Here is a 23948-nt window from a genome sequence, read left to right as displayed (position 1 = left end):
AACGTGGACAACCCAGCGAAAAATATTACTTCATTACCAAGGTTGGAATTGAAATAAAAAAGGAATATAGGCTACCAGTCACAAAAGTGAAACAAAATGGTTGTCACATTGAGAATGGTTGCTCACGCTCACCCTCCTGTCCACTCATATTTATCGACGGCATGAATCCCAATTATTATGATTGTATGAAAATAATTCATTAAATTTAATGCAAGATAGGCATAACATGTTAGGCCTACAAATTTACTACTGTACATATCATCATTCAAGTTTCAAACATGTTGAATTAAAAACATAATCTGGCTAAAAAGGTCTCATATCCCTTTCTTGAAAAACAGACTTCTGTGTAATGGTTAATATGCTGATTATGATCTGATTATAAGCCTATGCATATAATAGCTTAAGAACCACCACACAACTCAGTCATGTTGATCGTTTGTTTTCGTGAACGGCCGAATGGTGCTTCGCTTTAAATGTTGATGCCGTAAGCGATTGTGGGACGGCATTATTTCCTTTCGTAAAGGACGGTCCAGTGTATCCTATGCTAAAGGAGATAAGATAGGAAGCATTGAAGCACCTTTCCTTAGCATTTAAGAGAATTCGAACATCTCTTATCATGGTTGCCACTTAGATACTTCCGGGTCATTTCACTCAGTTAGGAACCTTCCTAAGCAAAAAAGACTATTCGGACGCAGCCATAGGACGTAATTTTTTTTGACTATTCGGACGCTTCCTAAGTTATGATCTACCGTCTTCCGCCCGTGCCACGTAAGCTTCTGAGAAACTGGATTCGTCCATTCTTAACAACTCTAGGAAATTAACATATTTTGCCAGTGCAAGTTTTCCCCACGTCGACCTTGATACATGCTAACGAAACACGTCCAGTACTATTTATAATATTATCACAAATCGGCTATTTTTTTATTTTGTAGCTTAACTGCTGTGCACCATGCGGCTTCTTGGAATTTACAGCTTGATGTTGCATATTGCTTTAGTTTATTGCACAGAGTTAACGTTTGTATTGCCAGATAACGATAAACAATGTTTCTTCGACGATCTACAGGAAGGAGTCAAGATCGACATCGACTATCAAGTAAGTGTTCATTAAAGTAATAAATCTAAGTGAATTGTTTACTATACTACAGTATCTGCAAGGACGCTTCACGGCAGTCCATTATTCAGATCGGAAACACTATTACGTGGTTATAAATGTATTCCCGCATATCTTTAAGTTCATTAGTGTTCTTGTACACTAATAATTGTGTATATCTGTCGATTGATGTCAGCACCATATTTTGTGCAATTTGCCCCGATTACTTTATATACGAGATATGTTACTCAAGTCTGAAGTTCTTTTGCCGAAATATTATGAATCACTGATTTCTGTAATTGCAAGTAATTAAATATGTCGGAGACAAAGCTCCGCACTGATGTAAAAAAACAGTGTACTTCAACATTATTTAAGTATAATTATATAAACCTTTTGATTGTACTTAAATTGTAATAATGCTCCATACTATTTCATTTTACACATGCAGGTACAACTCATATTAGGTTGTGCAAAAATAGGATGCATAAAATTACGTTTAACATGACAAACTTTGATAAGGTTTGTATGAGTATTTGGACTTCTGTCTTTTTCACTCCAGGTCATTGCTGGGGGGAACTACGACATTGACTGTTTTGTTACAGACCCACAGAACAATGTTCTGTATCAGGAGAAAAAGAGACAGTATGACAGCTTCTCGCACACAACAACATCCAAGGGTGTTTACAAGGTCTGCTTCAGCAACGAGTTCTCCACTTTCACCCACAAAACTGTCTACCTGGATTTTCGAGCTGGGGAAGAGGCCCCTCTCCTACCTGACATGAACAGAGCCACCGCCCTCACTCAGGTATGCTCTGTTTCTGAGGAAAAGGAATAAGAGTGAAATGACAGGCTGCATGAAACCAGTTCAGGGGTTCAACCAAAAAGGGTTTTACAGGTGTAACTTGCAGCTACCATCTGTCAATAGTTAATTAGCCCCACACAGAAGTGTGTACTGATATTGGGAAACAGTATAATTGCATAGACGTATCTCCTTTCTCTTCTGACCTGCATATTAATGTGTGCTTATTTGTGTGTAAGTTGCAAGTTATACATGTGAGGACCCAGCTTCTTCCCGTGGAATCAAAGTCAGGACGATGCAGGAACTCACTAAGACAACACTTTACTGAAGAAAGTAAAATTTATTGTAAATCACACTGGCCAGCAGGAGGGTCACTGAAACACAACACAGGTTTGCGGTACAGCAACCCACCCCACACTGGTCTTCTAGCCTGGTTTAAATACCCTCTGAGGCTTTGACTGGGTATGCATGTCCATACTATCTGCAAGGGTCTATCTCTTTGTTCCCTCATGACATCTGTTCTGTACATAAACAACCTATGCCCTTAATGTTGCCTGATACCATATGGCGTCACTGCTTGCAGAGAGGAGAAACACTCAGAACCCATCATAAAATAGAAGACAAACTCAAAATAACAGTGCACTCTGGAACTGCGTATAATATTTAGAAGCACTGCAAATGGGAGGTGATGCCCATGGATGTAGAATTCTTACACAGATTCACCATTTATGTTATGCTGATCCACACACGCACTCACTCAGAGACACACACACAAACGCACACAATGGAGGTCAGTCATCATTTCTGGGATGTGGCAGCCATCTGCTAATACTTGTAATCTCTGCATCTGCACAGTGCCATATGCTCAAACTTTTCAGCTGGGAGGAAGCCGAAAATTGGTGGTCAGCAACTGATTGTTAGGATTATACTGGTTAGCTAGGTGCCTTTAGTTTATGCAGTCCACTTTCCATGATACACACTTGCTTGGAAGATGGCGTCTAAGTATTGAGAAGGAAATGACAAAGGACGGTTGACTGAAGGGTCTGTTAAAATTGTCCGCCTTAACTTTCATGTGGACACAAGTGCATGTTTTCCACTGTAGGGCCGAATGGTTCTGAGCACGGAGAGGAACGGTTCCAATGATGTTTCCACCTGGAAACGGTTTGGCGCGGAACACTTACAATCCGTGCCCAGCACGATTTTCTTGGCATGGTTAGACAACTATGCTCAGTGCAGCAGAACCGTTCGGGTAGGTGGGCTTATTGACGTAGGTATTCACTGATTGGTTTCACATTACGTCAGTTTTGTGACTCCGCATACACAACAGGATGCCGTCGCTGATCCACTGGGTCACTTGCTGTTGTCACTAGTTTTTTTTTAATACTTCCTAGTCCTGGTTTTAGCAGCCCGACAGATGTAAACAGAAACGGTAACCGTTCCCACGAGTCCTGAGCAGCACGGAACGGCACGGAGCGCCCCTGGTAACCGTTCGGCCCTACAGTGGAAAAGAGGCTAAGGACTCCCCCTTTTCCCTCTCTGGTTTTTTGCACGTTTGGTTTTGGGTTTTTATTTTTTTTTTGTTTGGCTCATATTAAATACAATTCAGAATAAAATTTGTGACTTGTGCTGCCAGAGAAAAGTGTGGGCAGGTCCTTGGTGTTGGGAGGAAGTACTTCCTAACCAAGCTTCTTCCAACTAACAGGGCAGCAAGGACACATTGCCTCATTCATGAAACTTGTTTATGTTCAGATTTGATCATTGACTGCTTGTGAACATTTCCACAAACTGTTCAGCATTTTCTTTTCTTATTTTAATTTGTTCTTTGGTAAAATCAAAATCTTCATGTGTTTGAAAATGCACATAAAGGCATACACAGAAGATGTTTGTATTTAGAATGCTTTATTATTTATGCAAAGTCATTTTAAGTAGGCTAGTTATAGACCTAATAATAACAAAAGTGACTTGAAACAAATTGAGTAACATTGCTTTGGAATACTGCTTCTTTAATTTCGGTGAGGCAAGATTGCCTATATAGTTTGTAGTACAGTAACTTGGCGTCATTTTGATATCAATACTTTTAATGGCAGGTGTAGATTTAGCCAGTTTGAATGAATGAGTTATAGACAGTGCTTTGTATGTGTGAGTAACTTGGCATTTTTGCATGCTGAAAACTTGTTTTTTATGAGATATAATTTCTTTTTGCAAAGTGTTTGTGTTACGGCCGGCTCAAAGGGCCGCAACAAACAAGTCCAAATTAACCAAAAAACAATCCAGAAAGTGATTTAAAAACAAAACGCCAACATTTATTAATGTAAATTACAAACTAACACGTAAACTACAACAAACGAAAACCCTACAAAGTACACAAAATAAAAAGATCTCCACAAAAAATACAAACCACACACAGCCCCAAAGAAGATCCCCCTTCAGCCTCATACTAGATGGCTTATATTGGGCCACAGGCAGGTGGAGGCAATCAGGCAATTAGGTAATTAGGTAATTACCTCCACCTGCACTACCCAGACCAGCAGAGGCAGGGGACATAACAGTTTGTTATAAGAAAGTGAGAACAGTAACGCATATAAATGTAGACGATGAGAAGTATGCGTACACATAGATACATACAGCGTAGGCAGTGCCGGATGTACAGTGGTTTGATTGGGACGCAGAGTGAGATTTTGGGGGGGCCAAGTTGAGGACATGATTTCTGATGAACGTGTACCGTTTAGCATTTTCGCTTTGGCTTTGCTATATATGTAAAACAATGGCTGTGCGGGGGCGTAGGTATCAAAAGAAGCTTGCACCATTAGAAAATGAACAGAAATATCCCCAGTGTATGTACTCACTCATCTGACGGCCATGCAATGAGCCTTCATTGGCAAAATTATCAGCAAGCTCGTAGAATTTGACCTCCGCAGGTCACAACTTGTGTACACTTCTGTCCTGCTCCGTTTTCTGTTATATCGTCGAGATGCACTTTCAGTGTTTCTATGGTTTATAAGGCATTTTGATAGGCATGGCTGTTCACTGTTTTGCTTAGCTAGACAGGGGAGAATAGCAGCACACACATATGTCCCTGCAATCTTTGCATATATAGAAAATAACAGTAGTACGAGAGAAATGAGGAGAAATTATGAAATAGAGTAGTTGAAACAATATGTTGTTAGCAGAATGGGCATGTAGGTGAAGTCTGACATGGTCACAGACTACAGTGCAAAGAAAATAAAGTGACCATGAGTGAGATGGGTTTCCTTATTGAACGGTAGCCTATATAAAACAGACGGTATTACTAGTTACTCATTGAATTAGTTGTTGAAGCAATGCGTGAAATTGTGCAGCGAAACTTTTCCGGCATTCAGCACTAGTAGTTATAATTACGAATGAATCATGTTTTAAAATGTCATGTTTTAATGGGGTGTTGCAGACAGTTCATACATAGTAATTGTCGTAGTATTCTGGCAAAAAAATGTAGAGTTCCTGGTTAATACATGACAACAACATACTTTGTGCAGTCTGGTTTCAGGTCTGGTCATAGCACTATGTTCATTTCAGTGTTCAGTGAGCAGCATTTTTCACAGCTGTACTGGCATACCTTCTGCTATTGTTGGCTTTATCTTGTTGCTATGACGGAATATGAACTTTTAGTGGTGAAAGAATGTTTTTATGAATGCCCAGATAGACACTATTGTCAAGTGTGTCATGAGTGAGAGGTGTAGTTGCAGATGAGACTGCAGGGATGGGGTGCTTGGTAAATGAATGACAGGCACAACAACGGTAGGAACTCCGACTTCGGCATAGTTGTCCTGAATCGTCTACTAATATAGCTAGAATACAGAGGTTGTGTTTTCAACTCCTAGTTTGGTTGCAGGAGCACTGAATGTCTGAGTTGAACAAAGCTTCAGGATGAGGTTCTGGCTATGTGTACGAGTAAGCATTGTTGCCAATTTGTTCATCAAAGGTAGTCATTAGCTAGCTGTAGAGAGTACAAGCTGTTCTCAAACTTTGTCGAGGTGAAGAAAGTGTTCATAAGTTGGGCCATTTTCATAAATAAAACAAGTTGTACTACATAGTTCTTATGTTCAGTCTAGGCCACAAAGCAGGATCACACTGTTCCAGCCAGATAGTTTCCAAATAATAATAATAATGAAATAATTACATTCCTAAACATTAAGTATGCATTAAAAAAGATATCAAGATACAGCCCCATCCATAGATTTTGATATCATTTCAATTTTGGGAGAGACACAGTGCTAGACCACCTAGTCTCCCAGCAGACTAGCTGGTCTAGCAATATGAAAATTCTGGAGGTGACAAATTTCCCTGTCTCTCAAACCTGTGTGTATGGCCTATTCTTAACAGAATCTGGCTATAATTTAGTAATCCTGCTTTGTGGTATGTTTGGAACAATGTTTGGAACATAGGATTTGACTCAGTACTACATAATTTTAAAGTTGTAATCAAACAATTCACATGTGGTTAAATAGCAGATTCCCAGCTTTTATTGAAGGGTGATTTATACATTTTGGATTCACCATGTAGAAATTACAGCATTTAGTCCCCCCATTTCAGTGCACCATGATGTTTGGGACAAATGGCTTCACGTGTTTTTGATTAGTCAGGTCTGTTCAATTGCTTCCTTAGGGCAGGCATAACAGAGCTTTCAGTATCTCGCCTTGATTCTTGGCTTTTGATTGTATTTGGAGTCTGTTATTGGTGTTTGTCATCAAGACCAGAGTTGCGCTAATGAAAATCAAGGATGCTATTATGAGACTGAGAATTAAGAGAAAAAAAGAAGAAATTAATGTGTTCTTTTTAGTTTGCAATGAAATGTTGAGAGATTGCATATAGATGTCAGGTAAAACTATACATGTCCTGGATCATAAACCTCTTGACTACTAGTGCATGCGTAATATCTAAGGGTGGATATGCAGAAATACTAAAGATCTGTGAAGCAAAAAGTAAGTGTACCCATTGTCAAATCAATCTAAAATGTCTAAATTATGCGTTGCTGTAAATCACAACATAATCATGTATTTCACTACAAATCAACAGTCTTGACTCAAGAAACTCTCTTTTGCACCATTTTCAAGTGGGAATTAAAGGCTTTCCATCAGTACAGGGGCCTAAAATATCTAGGGCTCTGGAAACATATCACAAATCTCTTGAAAAATGAATTAAATGCTTTTTGTTTATTATAAAGCATGTGAATTTGCCCCTTATGATGTTTAAGATGAAACATTGATATCAGTTTTAAAAAAATGCAAAAATTTGTGACACACTGTGGTAAATGTACCTAACTGTGTAAGGATGAACTCTTGTATGTTTTTCTGTATTCTACAGTATGTAGTGTTTTCTTGTATGGGGTTGGGAAAACAATATTCATCCATCCACCAAAATGTTTTGGCAATGTTCCAGCTTCACGTCAGATCCAGTGAATGAAACACAAACACGACTGAGCTACAGACGCACACTACAGTGTGGAATATACTGATTATAAAAAAGCACTAACCTATTTAATCACACTCAATTAAAAAAATTATGCATATAACCGAAATGTTTTGAGCAGTAATACTTACATATCAAGGATGGAATCTTATCTGTGTTCAATAGACAGAGACAGAGGATCAATGCTGTCGTTCTCCTCTTCTGACTTAGTCCATAAAACAATATCAGCTGGGTCTATTAGCAAACATATGCCTTAGCCATTTTCAAAAGTGCTCAAGAATAATTTTTTCCAAAAAATGATGGAACTCATCAATAACGTTTAGCCGGGTGCAGTGTCTTTTACTGGTACCACAGAGTGAATGTGTAAGGTGGCGATAATGAGACAAAATTTTCCTATTCCAAAAAGTAAAATTATACATTCCATACATTGTTAGAAAGCTTACTCTGTCACCTATTGGATAAAATAATTGTTAGCCAAATTGTAATAAAAAGGGTGACAACACCTTAAACAGCATGTGTGGTTTTACGCACAGCTGTTTTTGAAAGTAACCAGGCATCACAAATGAGAGTATATTTCACGAATGGAATGTCCAAGACAATATATAACCACTCAGCCTCGAAAGGGAGATATCTAAGCATAAAACCAATGGCAAGGTTGTATATTTATTCCATATTTAGTCCCAGTTAACAGTAGAATGACATGGTATACAGTCAGGTCCATAAGTATTTGGACAGTGACACAATTTTCATCATTTTGGATCTGTACGCCACCACAATGCATTTGAAATGAAACAATCAAGATGTGATTTAAGTGTAGACTTTCAGCTTTAATTTAAGGGTTTTGTCAAAAATATTGTATGAACAATGTAGGAATTCCAACCATTTTATACATAGCCCCCCCCCCCCCCAATTTTAGGGGCTCAAATGTATGGATTGGACAATCTAACATAATCATAAATTAAATTGTCATTTTTAATACTTGGTTGCAAATCCTTTGCACTCAATGACTGCCTGAAGTCTTGAACCCATACTCATCACCAGATGCTGGGTTTCTTCCCTGGTGATGCTCTGCCAGGCTTCTACTGCAGCTGCCTTTAGTTCCTGCTTGTTCTTGGGGCATTTTTCCTTCAGCAAGTGAAATGAATGCTCAATTGGATTCAGGTCAGGTGATTGACTTGGCCATTGCAGAACATTCCACTTCTTATTGTTGGGTTTATCTTGCTATGACGGAATACGAGTTTCTAGTGGTGAAAGAATATTGTTATGAATGCCCAAATAGGCACTATTTTCCTGTGTGTTGTGGTTTGGTGTTGTAGTTGCAGATGAGACTACAGGGAGGGAGTGCTTACTGCTTGCTATATGGAAGACCAGCATGACAATGGTGGTTCTTAGAAACTCTGTTTGTGTTTTAAACTCACGGTTTGGTTGCAGGAGCAATGAATGTCTGAGTTGAGCAATCTGGGCATGCCGACGTGCAGACCACTAGAGCAATTGCACAAAGGGGTTAAACAACGACTTGCACACTTGACTTAGGGATTTAAATTAATGTGACTAGATCTCTCTCCTCACAAAGAAAGAATTTCCCTCAGAGAACTTAACATAATCAACAAGTATATCTGTGAATGCAGAAGAAATTTGCCCCAATAAGCTATATTGCCTGCCAGTGTTGTCACAATACCAAAATTTTGACTTCGATACCAGGTTTAGTATCACGATACTCGATACTGAAACGATACTTGAAACTTAAACGATACTGATTCGATACTCGGTACCTAACGATACTGAAATTACCTTAAAGAACATCTTGCAGGTTAAATTTTTTACGAAATGTATACTTAACCTTGTCTGAAAATGACCATTTGAAAAGTTAATGCAGGATTTAAAATAATTTTTACAAGACATAAAGGCACAAAATCAGAGGAATTAGTGGCCGTTTTAAGCAAAGCAAAAACCTTTTTTTTTTTCAACATCGCGTAACAGAGGGAAGTGGCTCACTGGCTCTGCCTTAGCCCAATGTGCAGTAGTAGGTGGTAGTGAGTCTGAGCGGTTGTGATATAGTGAGTACACACTTTTCCTAACAGGAAAAGGAACGGTACTAGCTTTCATGCCTGTGTGCATTTTGTGTAGGTGAAGAGACGGGACTTCACTGCTGCATCTGTTACAAAAAACGTGGTCGTGTGTGGCGCTCATTTTAGACCTCCACCCATGACATAATGGACAATATCCTATCTGGGCATTCATAAAAAATATTCTTTCACCACACAAAAATCGTATTCCGTCATAGCAACAAGATAAACCTCACAATAGCCCTAAGATATGCTCGCTGCTCACTGAATAATGAAATAAACAATTTTAAAACATTTTACAAAATGATACCATGTCATTATACAGTTAATATCTGTAAATATTGTGAGTAAATGAGTAAATTATGAGTAAATATTGAATAAATATACAACCTTACCATTGGTTTTATTCGTAGAAATGGCGCCTTTGTGGTAATATATTGTCTTGGACAATCCGTTTGTGAAATATACACGCATTTGTGACACCTGGGTACCTTACAAAATAGCTGTGCGTAATACCCCACGTGTGGATTACGGTGTTGTCGCCCATTTTTAGTATGGTCTGGCTTGATTGACAATTCATTTATTCAGTAGGTGAGAGTATAAGCTTTCTAACGATGTATAACATGTCTATTTTTGCTTTTGGATAGCATTTTATAGGTCAGCATAACCAAAATTTTTCTCATTATCGCATTCACTTATGCATACTGTGTAGCAGTATCTGCAATATAACTGCAAGCAGCGATACAGGAGGCGCTGCACATAACGAAATGTTGTCAACGATTTTTCATAATTTCTTGGAAAATATTATTATTATTGAGGCCACAAAAAACTAGTAGGGTCCTGCAAATGCGGACCTAGGACTGCGGTTCTGAAACTGCAGCCTCCGCTACTGCAGGAAGATGCTACTCTCTCAAACAGTAATGCGGGAGACACATTTTCCTGGCTGTTATTTTGTACATTTGACCTAAAAGTACCGAATGTCAGAAAATTCTAATACCAAACTGTTTTTTTTTTTTTTAAGTACCAAAGTTTCGCTATACTGTGCAACACTATTGCCTGCCATGCTATATTTCCCGCCATACTGAATTTCTGCCATTTTTTATTTCTAATGGCTGTACAATTTTGCAATGTAACATAATTATTTCCAAATAACTTTGTGCTTGTACCTCCTGTATCGCTGCTTGCAGTTATATTGCAGATTGTGTTTTTAGTTTGTATAGGTTACATTCAGTTAGGTCTGTTCATTCCTACTAATGCTCACAAAGTAAGATTAGATGAATACCACAAAGCGCCGCAAAAACTGCAAAGTACCACAAAGTAGCTCTGCATTCAGCCTCCACACAGTGGCACACATGCATGCATGAACATTTGCACACACAGACACAAAGGGACGCACGCTCATCCCCTCAGCACACATGCACATATGCACACAAAATGGCACCAAGTACCACAACATACCACAAAATACAGCAAGTTTCGCAAAGTTCTGAGAAGTACCACAAAGTTTCACAAAATACTACGAAGTACTACAAAAAAATTGAAATTAAATGTGGTACTTTCTTATATTTTGGGCATGTGATGCTCGCATCTGTGCATGTGTTTTGGGGGTGCACATGCATCCCTTTGTGTGTGGGTTGCTTGTGTGTTCCTCTGTGTGTACGTCAGTATTCGTGCATGCACGAGGTTCAATGCAGAGGAATTATGCTGTGGTATTTATTAGTAATTTGCGGTATCTTGTGGTGTTTTTTGTTACTTTGCAGTATTTATCTAATCTTACTTTCTGGTATTTTGTGGTACTTTGTGGCATTTTATAGTAATTTGTGGTATTTTAGTAGGACCAGACTATTCAATTGTTATTCTGTTCTTGTTCTTTTAAGTTAGGCTCTGTTCTTGTGCTTTTCTTGTTCTGATATGTTATTTTAGATTAGGTTCTCTTGTTGTCTATTCTTGTCCCTCTGAATGGTTTTCCCTTTGTTTCTTACAAAGTTTCATACTGTTTTGTACTGTTCTTCTTTCTAAAATTGAATACGAGCTATTATTATTTTTTAACGTTTCACACTTTGACATTAAAACTACTTGGGATGCTTGAAGTGCGCTCTTTGGTCCGAAAATCCTGCAATTTCAAGACAAAAGGCTTACCACCGGGGACATAATTTTCATTAGAGGTTTCTGGTGTTGGTACGGCCAGTCCTCAATTTTTACTTGTCAGTATCATGTCTGCAAAAAAAAAAACACAGATCAAATACAGAATCTTAGGATTGAGTGATAACAATAGGAATTTGCTGGTGCTGGTACAAAATAACTACTAAGGCATATCTGTTATGATGAACGATCTCACTTTCACCTAATTTGTGCACCTTTACCTGTATTTTCTTTTTGGCTGGACCGCAACAGCGGGGCCAGCCCTACAAACGCAAATGTCTGTGACTGAGTGAGTGAATGAGTGAGTGATGAAGTTACACCATTGGTCGGCCGAGTTATGAAGTTACACCATTGGTCGGCCGGATGAAGTGTGTTAGGTCCAGCCATATAGCCTACTAGGTTTTGACCTGGTCTTGTTTTAAATGTGTTTGGGACGTCACTGGCCATGGTGCTCTTTTCTGTGTAAGGAGGGGTGGGTGTGACTACAGTGCCTTTGGTTTGGGTTAAGCGGAGTGTTTGTTGCTAGATAGCTAGCTGCTGCAATGGCCCAGATACAGCAAAGCAAAAAGACAGAGCGCATTCAAGAACTAGATAACAGCGGAATTGCTTTTCCTCAGTGGCGTCAGCTGAAGTTTGCCATGGGAATGAAAAGTGACATGAAGTTAGCTTGTTTTCTGTTGGACCTGAAAGTAAAGTTACCTCTTGCTATGCAGCTAGGGTTTCCAGATGTCGGTTTTTTTAACCAGAATGTCCGGTTTTCAAATTATTTGTACATGTTCGGTTCATGTCAGATCCAAGCAACTGATGGGCGAAGTCCAATGAATTTGTGTGTCAGTGACTTGGTCAGGTACATATCCAAAATCTCTCCAAAATTAAATAAAATGCTTTTTGTCCATTATAAAGCATATAAATGAGCCCCTTATGAAGTTTTAAGATGGAACATTGCTATCAGGTTAAAAAATAATGAAAAAATATTGTCACACAATGCGGTACAGTACCTAAATGTGTAATTAACTCTTGTATGTATTTCTATACTTTGTACTCTCGTATGTTTTCTTGTATGGGGATGGGACGACGACATGAAAACAATTTTCAACCGTCCACCACGTTTTGGCAATGCTCCAACTCTCACGTCATCACTGTTGCATGCTTCACAAAAACTATTACCTACTAACTAACGCTTACATTACAGTGTGAAATATCCACATTATATAATACCACTAACCTATTGAAAGACACTCAATTTCAAAAATAACGTATATAACCAAAGTATTTTGAGCAGTAATACTTACATAGCAATGATGAAATTTTATCTGTTTTCAGTAGATGGAGACAGAGACAGGAAATCAATGATATAGTTCTATCCGCTCCTGTCTTACACCAGAAAACTATGTCAGCTAGGTCTATCAGCAAAAATATGGCTTAGCTATGCTCAGAAGTCCTCAATAATAATAGTATTTTCCAAGACGAGAACAGGCCATTCAGCCCAACACTGCTCGTCTATTCCTACCACTAAACTGTACTTAATGCTTAGTTTACCAAAAAGCTAAATAGTATCTAACACTGTATCAAGCCGGGCCTTGAATACCCCCAGTGTTTCTGCCTCCACTACATGCCCAGGCAAGCTATTCCACACATTGACCACACTCTGTGTGAAAAAATATTTCCTAACGTCTGTGTGAAATTTAGCCTTTGCCAGTTTCCATTTATGCCCCCTCGTTCTGCTAACTGAACTCAGCTTGAATAATTTCCTGTAGTTCACTTTGAAACTTTTAAATTTATTAAAGGGATTAACAATCAAATCACCCTTAAGTCTCCTTTTACTAAGCTTGAAAAGTCCAATCATCTCAAAGCCTTTCCTCATAACACTTATCTTTTATACCCGGAATCAATCTTGTTGCCCGTCTTTGGACCTTTTCCAGCGCCTCTATATCTTTCTTGTAGTACGGTCCCCATAACTGCACACAATACTCTAAGTGTGGTCTGACAAGGGTATTGTATAGGGTGAGTATGATCTCCTTAGATTTATACTCAATACTCTTGGCTATGTATCCCAGCATCCTGTTACCTTTTTTTTTTTTACTGCTACAGCACATTGACCAGACCCTGATAGGCTTTGATCAACTATTACTCCCTAGTCTTTTTCTACATGTGCACATTCTAATTTTGTACCACCCACGAAGTAATCCTGCCCTATGTTTTTATTCCCCACATGTAGAACTTTACATTTAGATATATTGAATTGCATTTGCCAGGTTTCTGCCCACTTCTGGATTCTGTTTAAATCTACTTGGATTACTTTAGTAGATTCCAAACTGTTGGCTAAACCTCCCAGTTTTGTATCATCTGCAAATTTAACCAGTGTACTTTCAATTAGGGCTGCCACTAACGACTATTTTTCTATCGATTAATCTATCGACTATTTTACCGATTAGTCGATTAATCTAAATTATTATTAATTTTCCTCCAAAAAAATCAAATTGACCATTTAATTTAAGTTCCAGGGTTTTCCCTACCATAGAAAGGCTTAGGCACAGCGCCTAAGTGATTTTGTGGAGCGCCTTAAGCCAAATTAACGTAAAAAGGCATTTAGAATGAATGTAAAAGACAAAAAAAAAAAAAAAACGGAGAGGTGGCTTTATGGTTTTAAACATTCCACGCTATCATGGCATTATAAATAGAAGTGGGCGATTGACGAGCGTTTTTATGTTTTTATGCATGGTAGGTTAAATGCATTTACAGAATATATCAGCAAATATATGGCTTAGCTATGCCCAGAAGTCCTCAATAATAATAGTATTTTCCAAGAAATTATGAGAAATCGTTGACAACGTTTTGTTAGGTGCAGCGTCTTTTACTGCTACCACAGAGTGAATGCGTAAGTGAATGCGATGAAAAGAAAATGTTTGGTTACACTGACCTAAAAAACGCTATTCCAAAAGCACAATAGACATGTTATACATTGTTAGAAAGCTTATACTATCACCTACCGAATAAATGAATTGTCAATCAAGCCAGACTGTACTAAAAAGTCCCCTTAGTCCCCTTTCCTATATATTGGTATTACAATACCCTGTTTCCAGTCATTCGGTATTTCTCCAGTTTCTAAAGACTGTCTAAAAATACTTACAGTGGTTTAAAAATGATCTCCCTTAACTAGTACCCTTGGGTATATACCATCAGGGCCTGCTGCTTTATTTGTCTTCAGTTTATGTAATTTATCTAATACTTCTATATCCCCTATATCAATATCTGCCAAGACAGGAGTATTGAATACACCTTACAGCCTTTTTGTAACTTCTTCTCTGGTAAAACTCTCAACAATGTAGCCATTTAGGGCATCAGCAATATCCTTATTTTCATAAAGAAGTGCTCCGTCATTATTTTTAATGCCCTTAACTTCCTCTTTAACTTTCCTTTTCCTATTGCAGTATTGAAAGAAATGTTTAGGATTACTTTTAGCATCATGCAAGGAAACAACTTACAACTGCCCTACAGTGCTAAAAGCTGACTGAAGTTTTAATAATATAACTACGTTTTGTGAATGTTGTTATAAATAAGTCATTTATTCAACACACATTTAAAAAAATCAACAACTATTTACAGCATAGCATAGTCTTACAAAGAATCTGGCAACAATGTACAGACTTGGAATGCTGTATTTTCAACAACAACAAAAGAAATTAAATTAAAAAATTGACATATTGCACGTGTATGTGGTGCGAAAACTCTGGGAGGAGTAGCGGTCCAAAAAATGGGTGGAAAGAAAGAAATAATAAAAACTAGACAATTCCTGCAGAAATTGTGAAGTGTGGTTGCCGCCAACGCAACGTCGACTTTGTGCTGAACGGAGTGAACAGTGGTAGGTAGTTGCTATGATGTCTGAGGCAGTTGCTAGGGTGTTGCTAGGTGGTTCTATGGAGTTCTAGGTGGTTTCATGAAATTCTAGGCGGTCGCTAGGGTGGTGCTAGGTGGTTGCTATGGAGTTATAGGCGGTTGCTAGGGTGTTGCTAGGCAGTTGTTATGGTGTTCCAGGTGGTTGCTAGGGTGTTGCTAGGGTATTCTAGGTGGTTGCTAGGATGTTGCTAGGTGGTTGCTATGGAATTATAGGCGGTTGCTAGGGTGTTGCTAGGCAGTTGTTATGGTGTTCCAGGTGGTTGCTAGAGTGTTGCTAGGTGGTTGCTATGGTGTTCCAGGTGGTTGCTATGGTGTTGCTAGGTGGTTGCTATGGAGTTCTAGGTGGTTGCTAGGGTGTTGCCAGGCATTTGCTATGGTGTTCCAGGTTGTTGCTAGGCTGTTGCTAGGTGGTTGCTATGGTGTTCCAGGTGGTTGCTAGGGTATTGCTAGGGGGTTGCTAGGGTATTCTAAGTGGTTGCTAGGATGTTGTTAGGTGGTTGCTATGGAGTTATAGGCGGTTGCTAGGGTGTTGCTAGGCAGTTGTCATGGTGTTCCAGGTGGTTGCTAGGGTGTTGCTAGGTCGTTGCTATGGTGTTCCAGGTGGTTGCTAGGGTGTTGCTAGGCAGTTGTTATGGTGTTCCAGATTGTTGCTACGGTGTTGCTAGGTGGTTGCTATGGTGTTCCAGGTGGTTGCTAGGGTGTTGCTAGGTGGTTGCTATGGAGTTCTAGGTGGTTGCTATGGTGTTGCTAGGTGGTTGCTATGGAGTTATGGCCGGTTGCTAGGGTGTTGCTAGGCATTTGCTATGGTGTTCCAGGTGGTTGCTAGTGTGTTGTTAAGTGGTTGCTATGGAGTTCTAGGCCGTTGCTAGGGTGTTCTTGGTGGTTGCTAGGGTGTTGCTAGGGGGTTGCTATGGAGTTCTAGGCGGTTGCTAGGTCTTTACTGAGTCCAATGACGCGACCCATAGTTCTTTATGACAAACGGTTCAAAAGTTATGAAATATCAAATATCGGCCAATCAGGAAGGGGGGCAAGGCTGATCTCGACCAATGGACAAAGGACTCCCTACCATGTCCAATGAGTCATTGCACAATTTGTGGGCAATTTTTCCCCATAGAGATGAATGGCAGAATGTTCAAATCTAGAGAGAGACCAGAGTACTGCTGCTAGAAGACAGGGCATTGTGACATCACAAGGGTGAGAAGACAGAGCATTGTGACATCACAAGGGTGAACATTCCGCCATTCATTCCCTATGGGAAAAATTGCCCACAAAAATTCAAATTTTTCAAAAACCGTTTCACACCATTCCCGATCAAGCCGCTCGATTTGACATATTGCACGTGTATGTGGTGCGAAAACTCTGGGAGGAGTAGCGGTCCAAAAAATGGGTGGAAAGAAAGAAATAAAAATAATAATATGTGCAATAATAATAGTGTGCTTGCCTAAGGCAACCACACTAATAAAGAATATGTGCAATAATAGTAGTGTGCTTGCCTAAGGCAACCACACTAACTAGACAATTCCTGCAGAAATTGTGAAGTGTGGTTGCCGCCAACACAAAGTCAACTTTGTGCTGAACGGAGCGAACAGTTTCTGTAGCATGAGCAGAGACATAGTATGGTATACATGATATAACATCACGGCAACGAGTTCATTTGCAACACACGTATTCAGAGCTAAATTAACCCTTCATCAATACTTGAGATCAGCGATTTACTCACGGTATGCTGTGACGAGTGACGGCGAATCATAAAGCTAGCTGGCCACTTCAGAGGGTCTTGGAAAAACGTTATATCTGCACTGCACAACCGCTCCATTTTAAAAAGCAAGACAGGGCATGTGATTGATTTATGGTTTTACGTTAAGTTCAGCTCATTTTTACCATTCAAATAAAAACATTTAACTGTGCTGCAATTCAGAGTTTAATCTGTTACCTTAGATACGAACTCATAGACACAGGATAGCCTACTACGTGTTAGCTGACCCAAATTTCTGGAGTTAGACCGGACCTGAAGCTGCTGCACACGTGCTGTTGACGGCGTTGTTCCAGTTTTCAGTACAGTCTGGCTTGTTTGAGAATTCCTTTATTCAGTAGGTGAGAGCATAAGCTTTCTAACCAGGTATAACAGCACGTCTATTTTTGGTTTTTTAATATCGTTTTTTTAGGTCAACCGAAAGTGCTGTCATTATCGCATTAAAGCCATGCACTCTTTGTTAGCACTAGCATTCTGACGAAACGTCGTCAACGAATTTGCGTAATATCTTGTGAAGTACTATTATTATTTAGGACTTCTGGGTATGCCTAAGCCATATGTTTGTTGATATACCTAGCTGACAGCGTTTTCATTTGTAATTTTGCATTTGGAAAACCATCTTTATCGTGTTCACTTCCGCATTGCCCTATATGCTTTCTGATTGCTGCTGAGGACGAACAGTGGACCGCATCACGTGTGCAAAGCCGACCAATGCTGTAACTTCACCGTTCGCATATGAATGACGTCACCTTCTCCATTCATCTCTATGGGGAAAAATTGGGCATAAAAATTAATATTTCTCAAAAACCGTGCAGCGAAACTTTCCACAAAGTAATAGCACACGATTCCCAAAGAAGCCGGTCATTTTGACATATGGCACGTGTGTGTGGTGTGAAAACTCTGGGAGGAGTAGCGGTCCAAAAAATGGGTGGAAAGAAAGAAATAAAAATAACTAGACAATTCCTGCAGAAATTGTGAAGTGTGGTTGCCGCCAATGCAAAGTCGACTTGCTGCTGAACAGAGTGAACAGTGGTAGGTAGTTGCTATGATGTTTGTGGCAGTTGCTAACATGTTGCTAGGTGGTTCTATGGAGTTCTAGGTGGTTTCATGGAATTCTAGGTGGTTGATAGGGTGATGCTAGGTGGTTGCTATGGAGTTTCAGGTGGTTGCTGTGGAGCTCCAGGTGGTTGCTAGGACATTGTTAGGTGGTTTCTAGGGTATTCTAAGTTGTTGCTAGGATGTTGCTAGGTGGTTGCTATGGAGTTATAGGCGGTTGCTAGGGTGTTGCTTGGTGGGTGCTATGGAGTTCTAGATGGTTGCTATGGTGTTGCTAGGTGGTTGCTGTGGTATTCCAGGTGGTTGCTAGGGTGTTGCTAGGTGGTTGCTGTGGTATTCCAGGTGGTTGCTAGGGTGTTGCTAGGTGGTTGCTATGGTGTTCCAGGTGGTTGCTAGTGTGTTGTTAGGTGGTTGCTATGGAGTTCTAGGTGGTTGCTAGGGTGTTGCTAGGGTATTCTAAGTGGTTGCTAGGTGGTTGCTATGGCGTTATAGGTGTTTGCTAGGGTGTTGCTAGGTGTTTGCTATGGTGTTCCAGGTGGTTGCTATTGTGTTGCTAGGTGGTTGCTATGGAGTTCTAGGTGGTTGCTAGGGTGTTGCCAGGTATTTGCTATGGTGTTCCAGGTGGTTGCTAGTGTGTTGTTAGGTGGTTGCTATGGAGTTCTAGGTGGTTGCTAGGGTGTTGCTAGGGGGTTGCTAGGGTATTCTAAGTGGTTGCTAGGATGTTGCTAGGTGGTTGCTATGGAGTTATAGGCGGTTGCTAGGGTGTTTCTAGGCAGTTGTTATGGTGTTCCAGGTGGTTGCTAGGGTGTTGCTAGGTCGTTGCTATGGTGTTTCCGGTGGTTGCTAGGGTGTTTCTAGGCTGTTGTTATGGTGTTCCAGATTGTTGCTAGGGTGTTGCTAGGTGGTTGCTATGGTGTTCCAGGTGGTTGCTAGGGTGTTGCTAGGTGGTGCTATGGTGTTCTAGGTGGTTGCTATGGTGTTGCTAGGTGGTTGCTATGGCGTTATAGCCGGTTGCTAGGGTGTTGCCAGGCATTTGCTATGGTGTTCCAGGTGGTTGCTAGTGTGTTGTTAGGTGGTTGCTATGGAGTTCAAGGCGGTTGCTGGGGTGTTCTAGGTGGTTGCTAGGGTGTTGCTAGGGGGTTGCTATGGAGTTTTAGGCGGTTGCTAGGTCTTTACTGAGTCCAATGACGCGACCCATAGTTCTTTATGACAAACGGTTCAAAAGTTATGAAATATCAAACATCGGCCAATCAGGAAGGGGGGCAAGGCTGATCTCCACCAATGGACAAAGGACTCTCTACTATGTCCAATGAGGCATTGCACAATTTGTGGGAAATTTTTCCCCATAGAGATGAATGGCAGAATGTTCAAATCTAGAGAGAGACCAGAGTACTGCTGCTAGAAGACAGGGCATTGTGACATCACAAAGGTGAGAAGACAGAGCATTGTGACATCACAAGGGTGAACATTCCGCCATTCATTCCCTATGGGGAAAAATTGCCCACAAAAATTTAAATTTTTCAATAACCGTACAACCAATCTTTCCAAAAAGTAATAGCACACCATTCCCGATCAAGCCGCTCGATTTGACATATTGCACGTGTATGTGATGCGAAAACTCTGGGAGGAGTAGCGGTCCAAAAAACAGGCGGAAAGAATAATAATAATAATATGTGCAACTAGACAATTCCTGCAGAAATTGTGAAGTGTGGTTGCCGCCAACGCAGTCAACTTTGTGCTCAACGGAGTGAACAGTTTCTGTAGTATAAGCAGAGACAGAGTATGCTATACATGCTATAACATCACGGCAACCAGTTCATTTGCAACACACATATTCAGAGCTAAATTAACCCTTCATCAATACTTGAGATCAGCGATTTACTCACGGTATGCTGTGACGAGTGACGGCGAATCATAAAGCTAGCTGGCCACTTCAGAGGGTCTTGGAAAAACGTTATCTCTGCACTGCACAACCGCTCCATTTTAAAAAGCAAGACAGGGCTAGGGAGATTAATGTGATTGATTTATGGTTTTACGTTAAGTTCAGCTCATTTTTACCATTCAAATAAAAATATTTTACTGTGCTGCAATTCAGAGTTTAATCTGTTACCTTAGATACGAACTCATAGACACAGGATAGCGTACTACGTGTTAGCCGACCCAAATTTCTGGAGTTAGACCGGACCTGAAGCTGCTGCACACGTGCTGTTGACGGCGTTGTTCCAGTTTTCAGTACAGTCTGGCTTGTTTGAGAATTCGTTTATTCAGTAGCTGAGAGCATAAGCTTTCTAACCAGGTATAACAGCACGTCTATTTTTGTTTTTTTAATATCGTTTTTTTAGGTCAACCGAAAGCTATGTCATCATGTCATAGAACGTATTCGCTCTTTGTTAGCACTAGCATGCAAATACGCAAAGTCTGGCTTGTTTGAAAATTCGTTTATTCAGTAGCTGAGAGCATAAGCTTTCTAACCAGGTATAACAGCACGTCTGTTTTTGGTTTTTTAATATCGTTTTTTTAGGTCAACCGAAAGTGCTCTCATTATCGCATTAAAGCCATGACTGTTTGTTAGCACTAGCATTCTAAGACGCTGCATGTGACGAAACGTCGTCAACGAATTTGCGTAATATCTCGTGAAATACTATTATTATTGAGGACTTCTGGGTATGCCTAAGCCATATGTTTGTTGATATACCTAGCTGACAGCGTTTTCATTTGTAATTTTTCATTTGGAATATCGTTCTTTCACTTCCGCAATCAGCTATTTCCTATCCTGGCTGCTGAGACCGTAGAGCTGACCGCATCACGTGTGCAAAGCCGACCAATGCTGTAACAATCACCGTTCGCATATGAATGACGTCACCTTCTCCATTCATCTCTATGGGGAAAAATTGGGCATAAAAATTAATATTTCTCAAAAACCGTGCAGCGAAACTTTCCACAAAGTAATAGCACACGATTCCCAAAGAAGCCGGTCATTTTGACATATGGCACGTGTATGTGGTGTGAAAACTCTGGGAGGAGTAGCGGTCCAAAAAATGGGTGGAATAATAATAATAACTAGACAATTCCTGCAGAAATTGTGAAGTGTGGTTGCCGCCAATGCAAAGTCGACTTTCTGTTGAACAGAGTGAACAGTGGTAGGTAGTTGCTATGATGTTTGAGGCAGTTGCTAGGGTGTTGCTAGGTGGTTCTATGGAGTTCTAGGTGGTTTCATGGAATTCTAGGCGGTCGCTAGGGTGGTGCTAGGTGGTTGCTATGGAGTTTCAGGTGGTTGCTATTGAGCTCCAGGTGGTTGCTAGGGCATTGCTAGGTGGTTGCTAGGGTATTCTAAGTGGTTGCTAGGATGTTGCTAGGTGGTTGCTATGGAGTTCTAGGCGGTTGCTATGGTGTTGCTAGGTGGTTGCTATGGAGTTCTAGGTGGTTGCTAGGGGGTTGCTAGGGTATTCTAGGTGGTTGCTAGGATGTTGCTAGGTGGTTGCTATGGAGTTATAGGCGGTTGCTAGGGTGTTGCTAGGCAGTTATGGTGTTCCAGGTGGTTGCTAGGGTGTTGCTAGGTGGTTGCTATGGTGTTGCTAGGTGGTTGCTATGGAGTTCTAGGTGGTTGCTAGGGTGTAGCCAGGCATTTGCAATGGTGTTCCAGGTGGTTGCTAGTGTGTTGTTAGGTGGTTGCTATGGAGTTCTAGGTGGTTGCTAGGGTGTTGCTAGGGGGTTGCTAGGGTATTCTAAGTGGTTGCTAGGATGTTGCTAGGTGGTTGCTATGGAGTTATAAGCGGTTGCTAGGGTGTTGCTAGGCTGTTGTTATGGTGTTCCAGGTGGTTGCTAGGTGGTTGCTATGGTGTTGCTAGGTGGTTGCTATGGAGTTCTAGGTGGTTGCTAGGGTGTAGCCAGGCATTTGCTATGGTGTTCCAGGTGGTTGCTAGTGTGTTGTTAGGTTGTTGCTATGGAGTTCTAGGTGGTTGCTAGGGTGTTGCTAGGTGGTTGCTATGGAGTTCTAGGCGGTTGCTATGGTGTTGCTAGGTGGTTGCTATGGTGTTCCAGGTGGTTGCTAAGGTGTTGCTAGCTGGTTGCTATGGTGTTCCAGGTCGTTGCTAGGGTGTTGCTAGGTGGTTGCTATGGTGTTCCAGGTGGTTGCTAGGGTGTTGCTAGGTGGTTGCTATGGAGTTAGAGTCGGTTGCTAGGATGTTGCTAGAGGTTGCTATGGAGTTCTAGGCGGTTGCTAGGTCTTTACTGAGTCCAATGTCGCCACCCATAGTTCTCTATGACAAACGGTTCAAAAGTTATGAAATATCAAACATCGGCCAATCAGGAAGGGGGGCGAGGCTGATCTACACCAATGGACAAGGGACTCTCTACCATGGCCAATGAGGCATTGCACAATTTGCGGGAATTTTTTCCCTATAGAGATGAATGGCAGAATGTTCAAATCTAGAGAGAGACCAGAGTACTGCTGCTAGAAGAAACCATTGTGACATCACAAGGGTGAGAAGACAGAGCATTGTGACATCACAAAGGTGAACATTCCGCCATTCATTCTCTATGGGAAAAATTGCCCACAAAAATTCAAATTTTTCCAAAACCGTCCACTCAATCTTTCCAAAAAGTAATAGCACACCATTCCCGATCAAGCCGCTCGATTTGACATATTGTACGTGTATGTAGCGCGAAAACTGTGGGAGGAGTAGCGGTCCAAAAAACGGGCGGAATAAATAATAATAATAACTAGACAATTCCTGCAGAAATTGTGAAGTGTGGTTGCCACCAACGCAAAGTCAACTTTGTGCTGAACGGAGTGAACAGTGGTAGGTAGTTGCTATGATGTCTGAGGCGGTCGCTAGGGTGGTGCTAGGTGGTTGCTATGGAGTTTCAGGTAGTTGCTATTGAGCTCCAGGTGGTTGCTAGGACATTGCTAGGTGGTTGCTAGGGTATGCTAAGTGGTTGCTAGGATGTTGCTAGGTGGTTGCTATGGAGTTCTAGGCAGTTGCTATGGAGTTATAGGCAGTTGCTAGGGTGTTGCTAGGCATTTGCTATGGAGTTATAGGCAGTTGCTAGGGTGTTGCTAGGGTATTCTAGGTTGTTGCTAGCACGTTGCTAGGTGGTTGCTATAGTGTTGCTAGGCAGTTGTTATAGTGTTACAGGTGTTTGCTAGGGTGTTGCTAGATGGTTGCTATGGTGTTCCAGGTGTGTGCTAGTGTGTTGCTAGGTGGTTGCTATGGAGTTCTAGGTGGTTGCTATGGTGTTGCTAGGTGGTTGCTTTGGAGTTATAGCAGGTTGCTAGGGTGTTGCAAGGCATTTGCTATGGTGTTCCAGGTGGTTGCTAGTGAGTTGTTAGGTGGTTGCTATGGAGTTCCAGGTGGTTGCTAGGGGGTTGCTAGGGTATTCTAAGTGGTTGCTAGGATGTTGCTAGGTGGTTGCTATGGAGTTATAGGCGGTTGCTAGGGTGTTGCTAGGCAGTTGTTATGGTGTTCCAAGTGGTTGCTAGGGTGTTGCTAGGTGGTTGCTATGGTGTTCCAGGTGGTTGCTAGGGTGTTGCTAGGTGGTTGATATTGAGTTCTAGGCGGTTGCTATGGTGTTGCTAGGTGGTTGCTAGGGTGTTGCTAGGTGGTTGCTATGGAATTCGAGGCGGTTGCTATGGTGTTGCTAGGTGGTTGCTATGGAGTTCTAGGCCTTTGCTAGGGTGTTGCTAGGTGGTTGCTATGG

The 23948-nt window shown here is 40.9% G+C and overlaps 1 protein-coding gene across 8 annotated transcripts in view; it reads left to right on the top strand.

Moving 5' to 3' along the window:
• The first annotated feature begins 355 nt into the window (after positions 1–355).
• Positions 356–23948, top strand: part of tmed3 (transmembrane p24 trafficking protein 3) — a 52006-nt gene continuing 28413 nt past the window's right edge. For 5 of the 8 annotated variants that reach the window (XR_004765346.1, XM_035418582.1, XM_035418581.1 and 2 more), the window contains exons 1-2: positions 356–1093; positions 1650–1895. Coding sequence is in view for 6 of the 8 variants with exons in the window: in XM_035418582.1 (XP_035274473.1) it covers positions 950–1093; positions 1650–1895 (390 nt within the window). In the remaining 2 variants the exon portion in view is untranslated. The remainder of the gene's footprint in view (positions 1094–1649; positions 1896–23948) is intronic. The other 3 variants (XM_035418585.1, XM_035418583.1, XR_004765347.1) reach the window with 2 other exon arrangements.

Source organism: Anguilla anguilla, chromosome 5 (assembly GCF_013347855.1).
Source record: "Anguilla anguilla isolate fAngAng1 chromosome 5, fAngAng1.pri, whole genome shotgun sequence".
Taxonomy (NCBI): Eukaryota; Metazoa; Chordata; class Actinopteri; order Anguilliformes; family Anguillidae; genus Anguilla; species Anguilla anguilla.
Note: the sequence above shows the minus strand (reverse complement) of the source record. Positions and strands in the feature narration are given on the sequence as shown.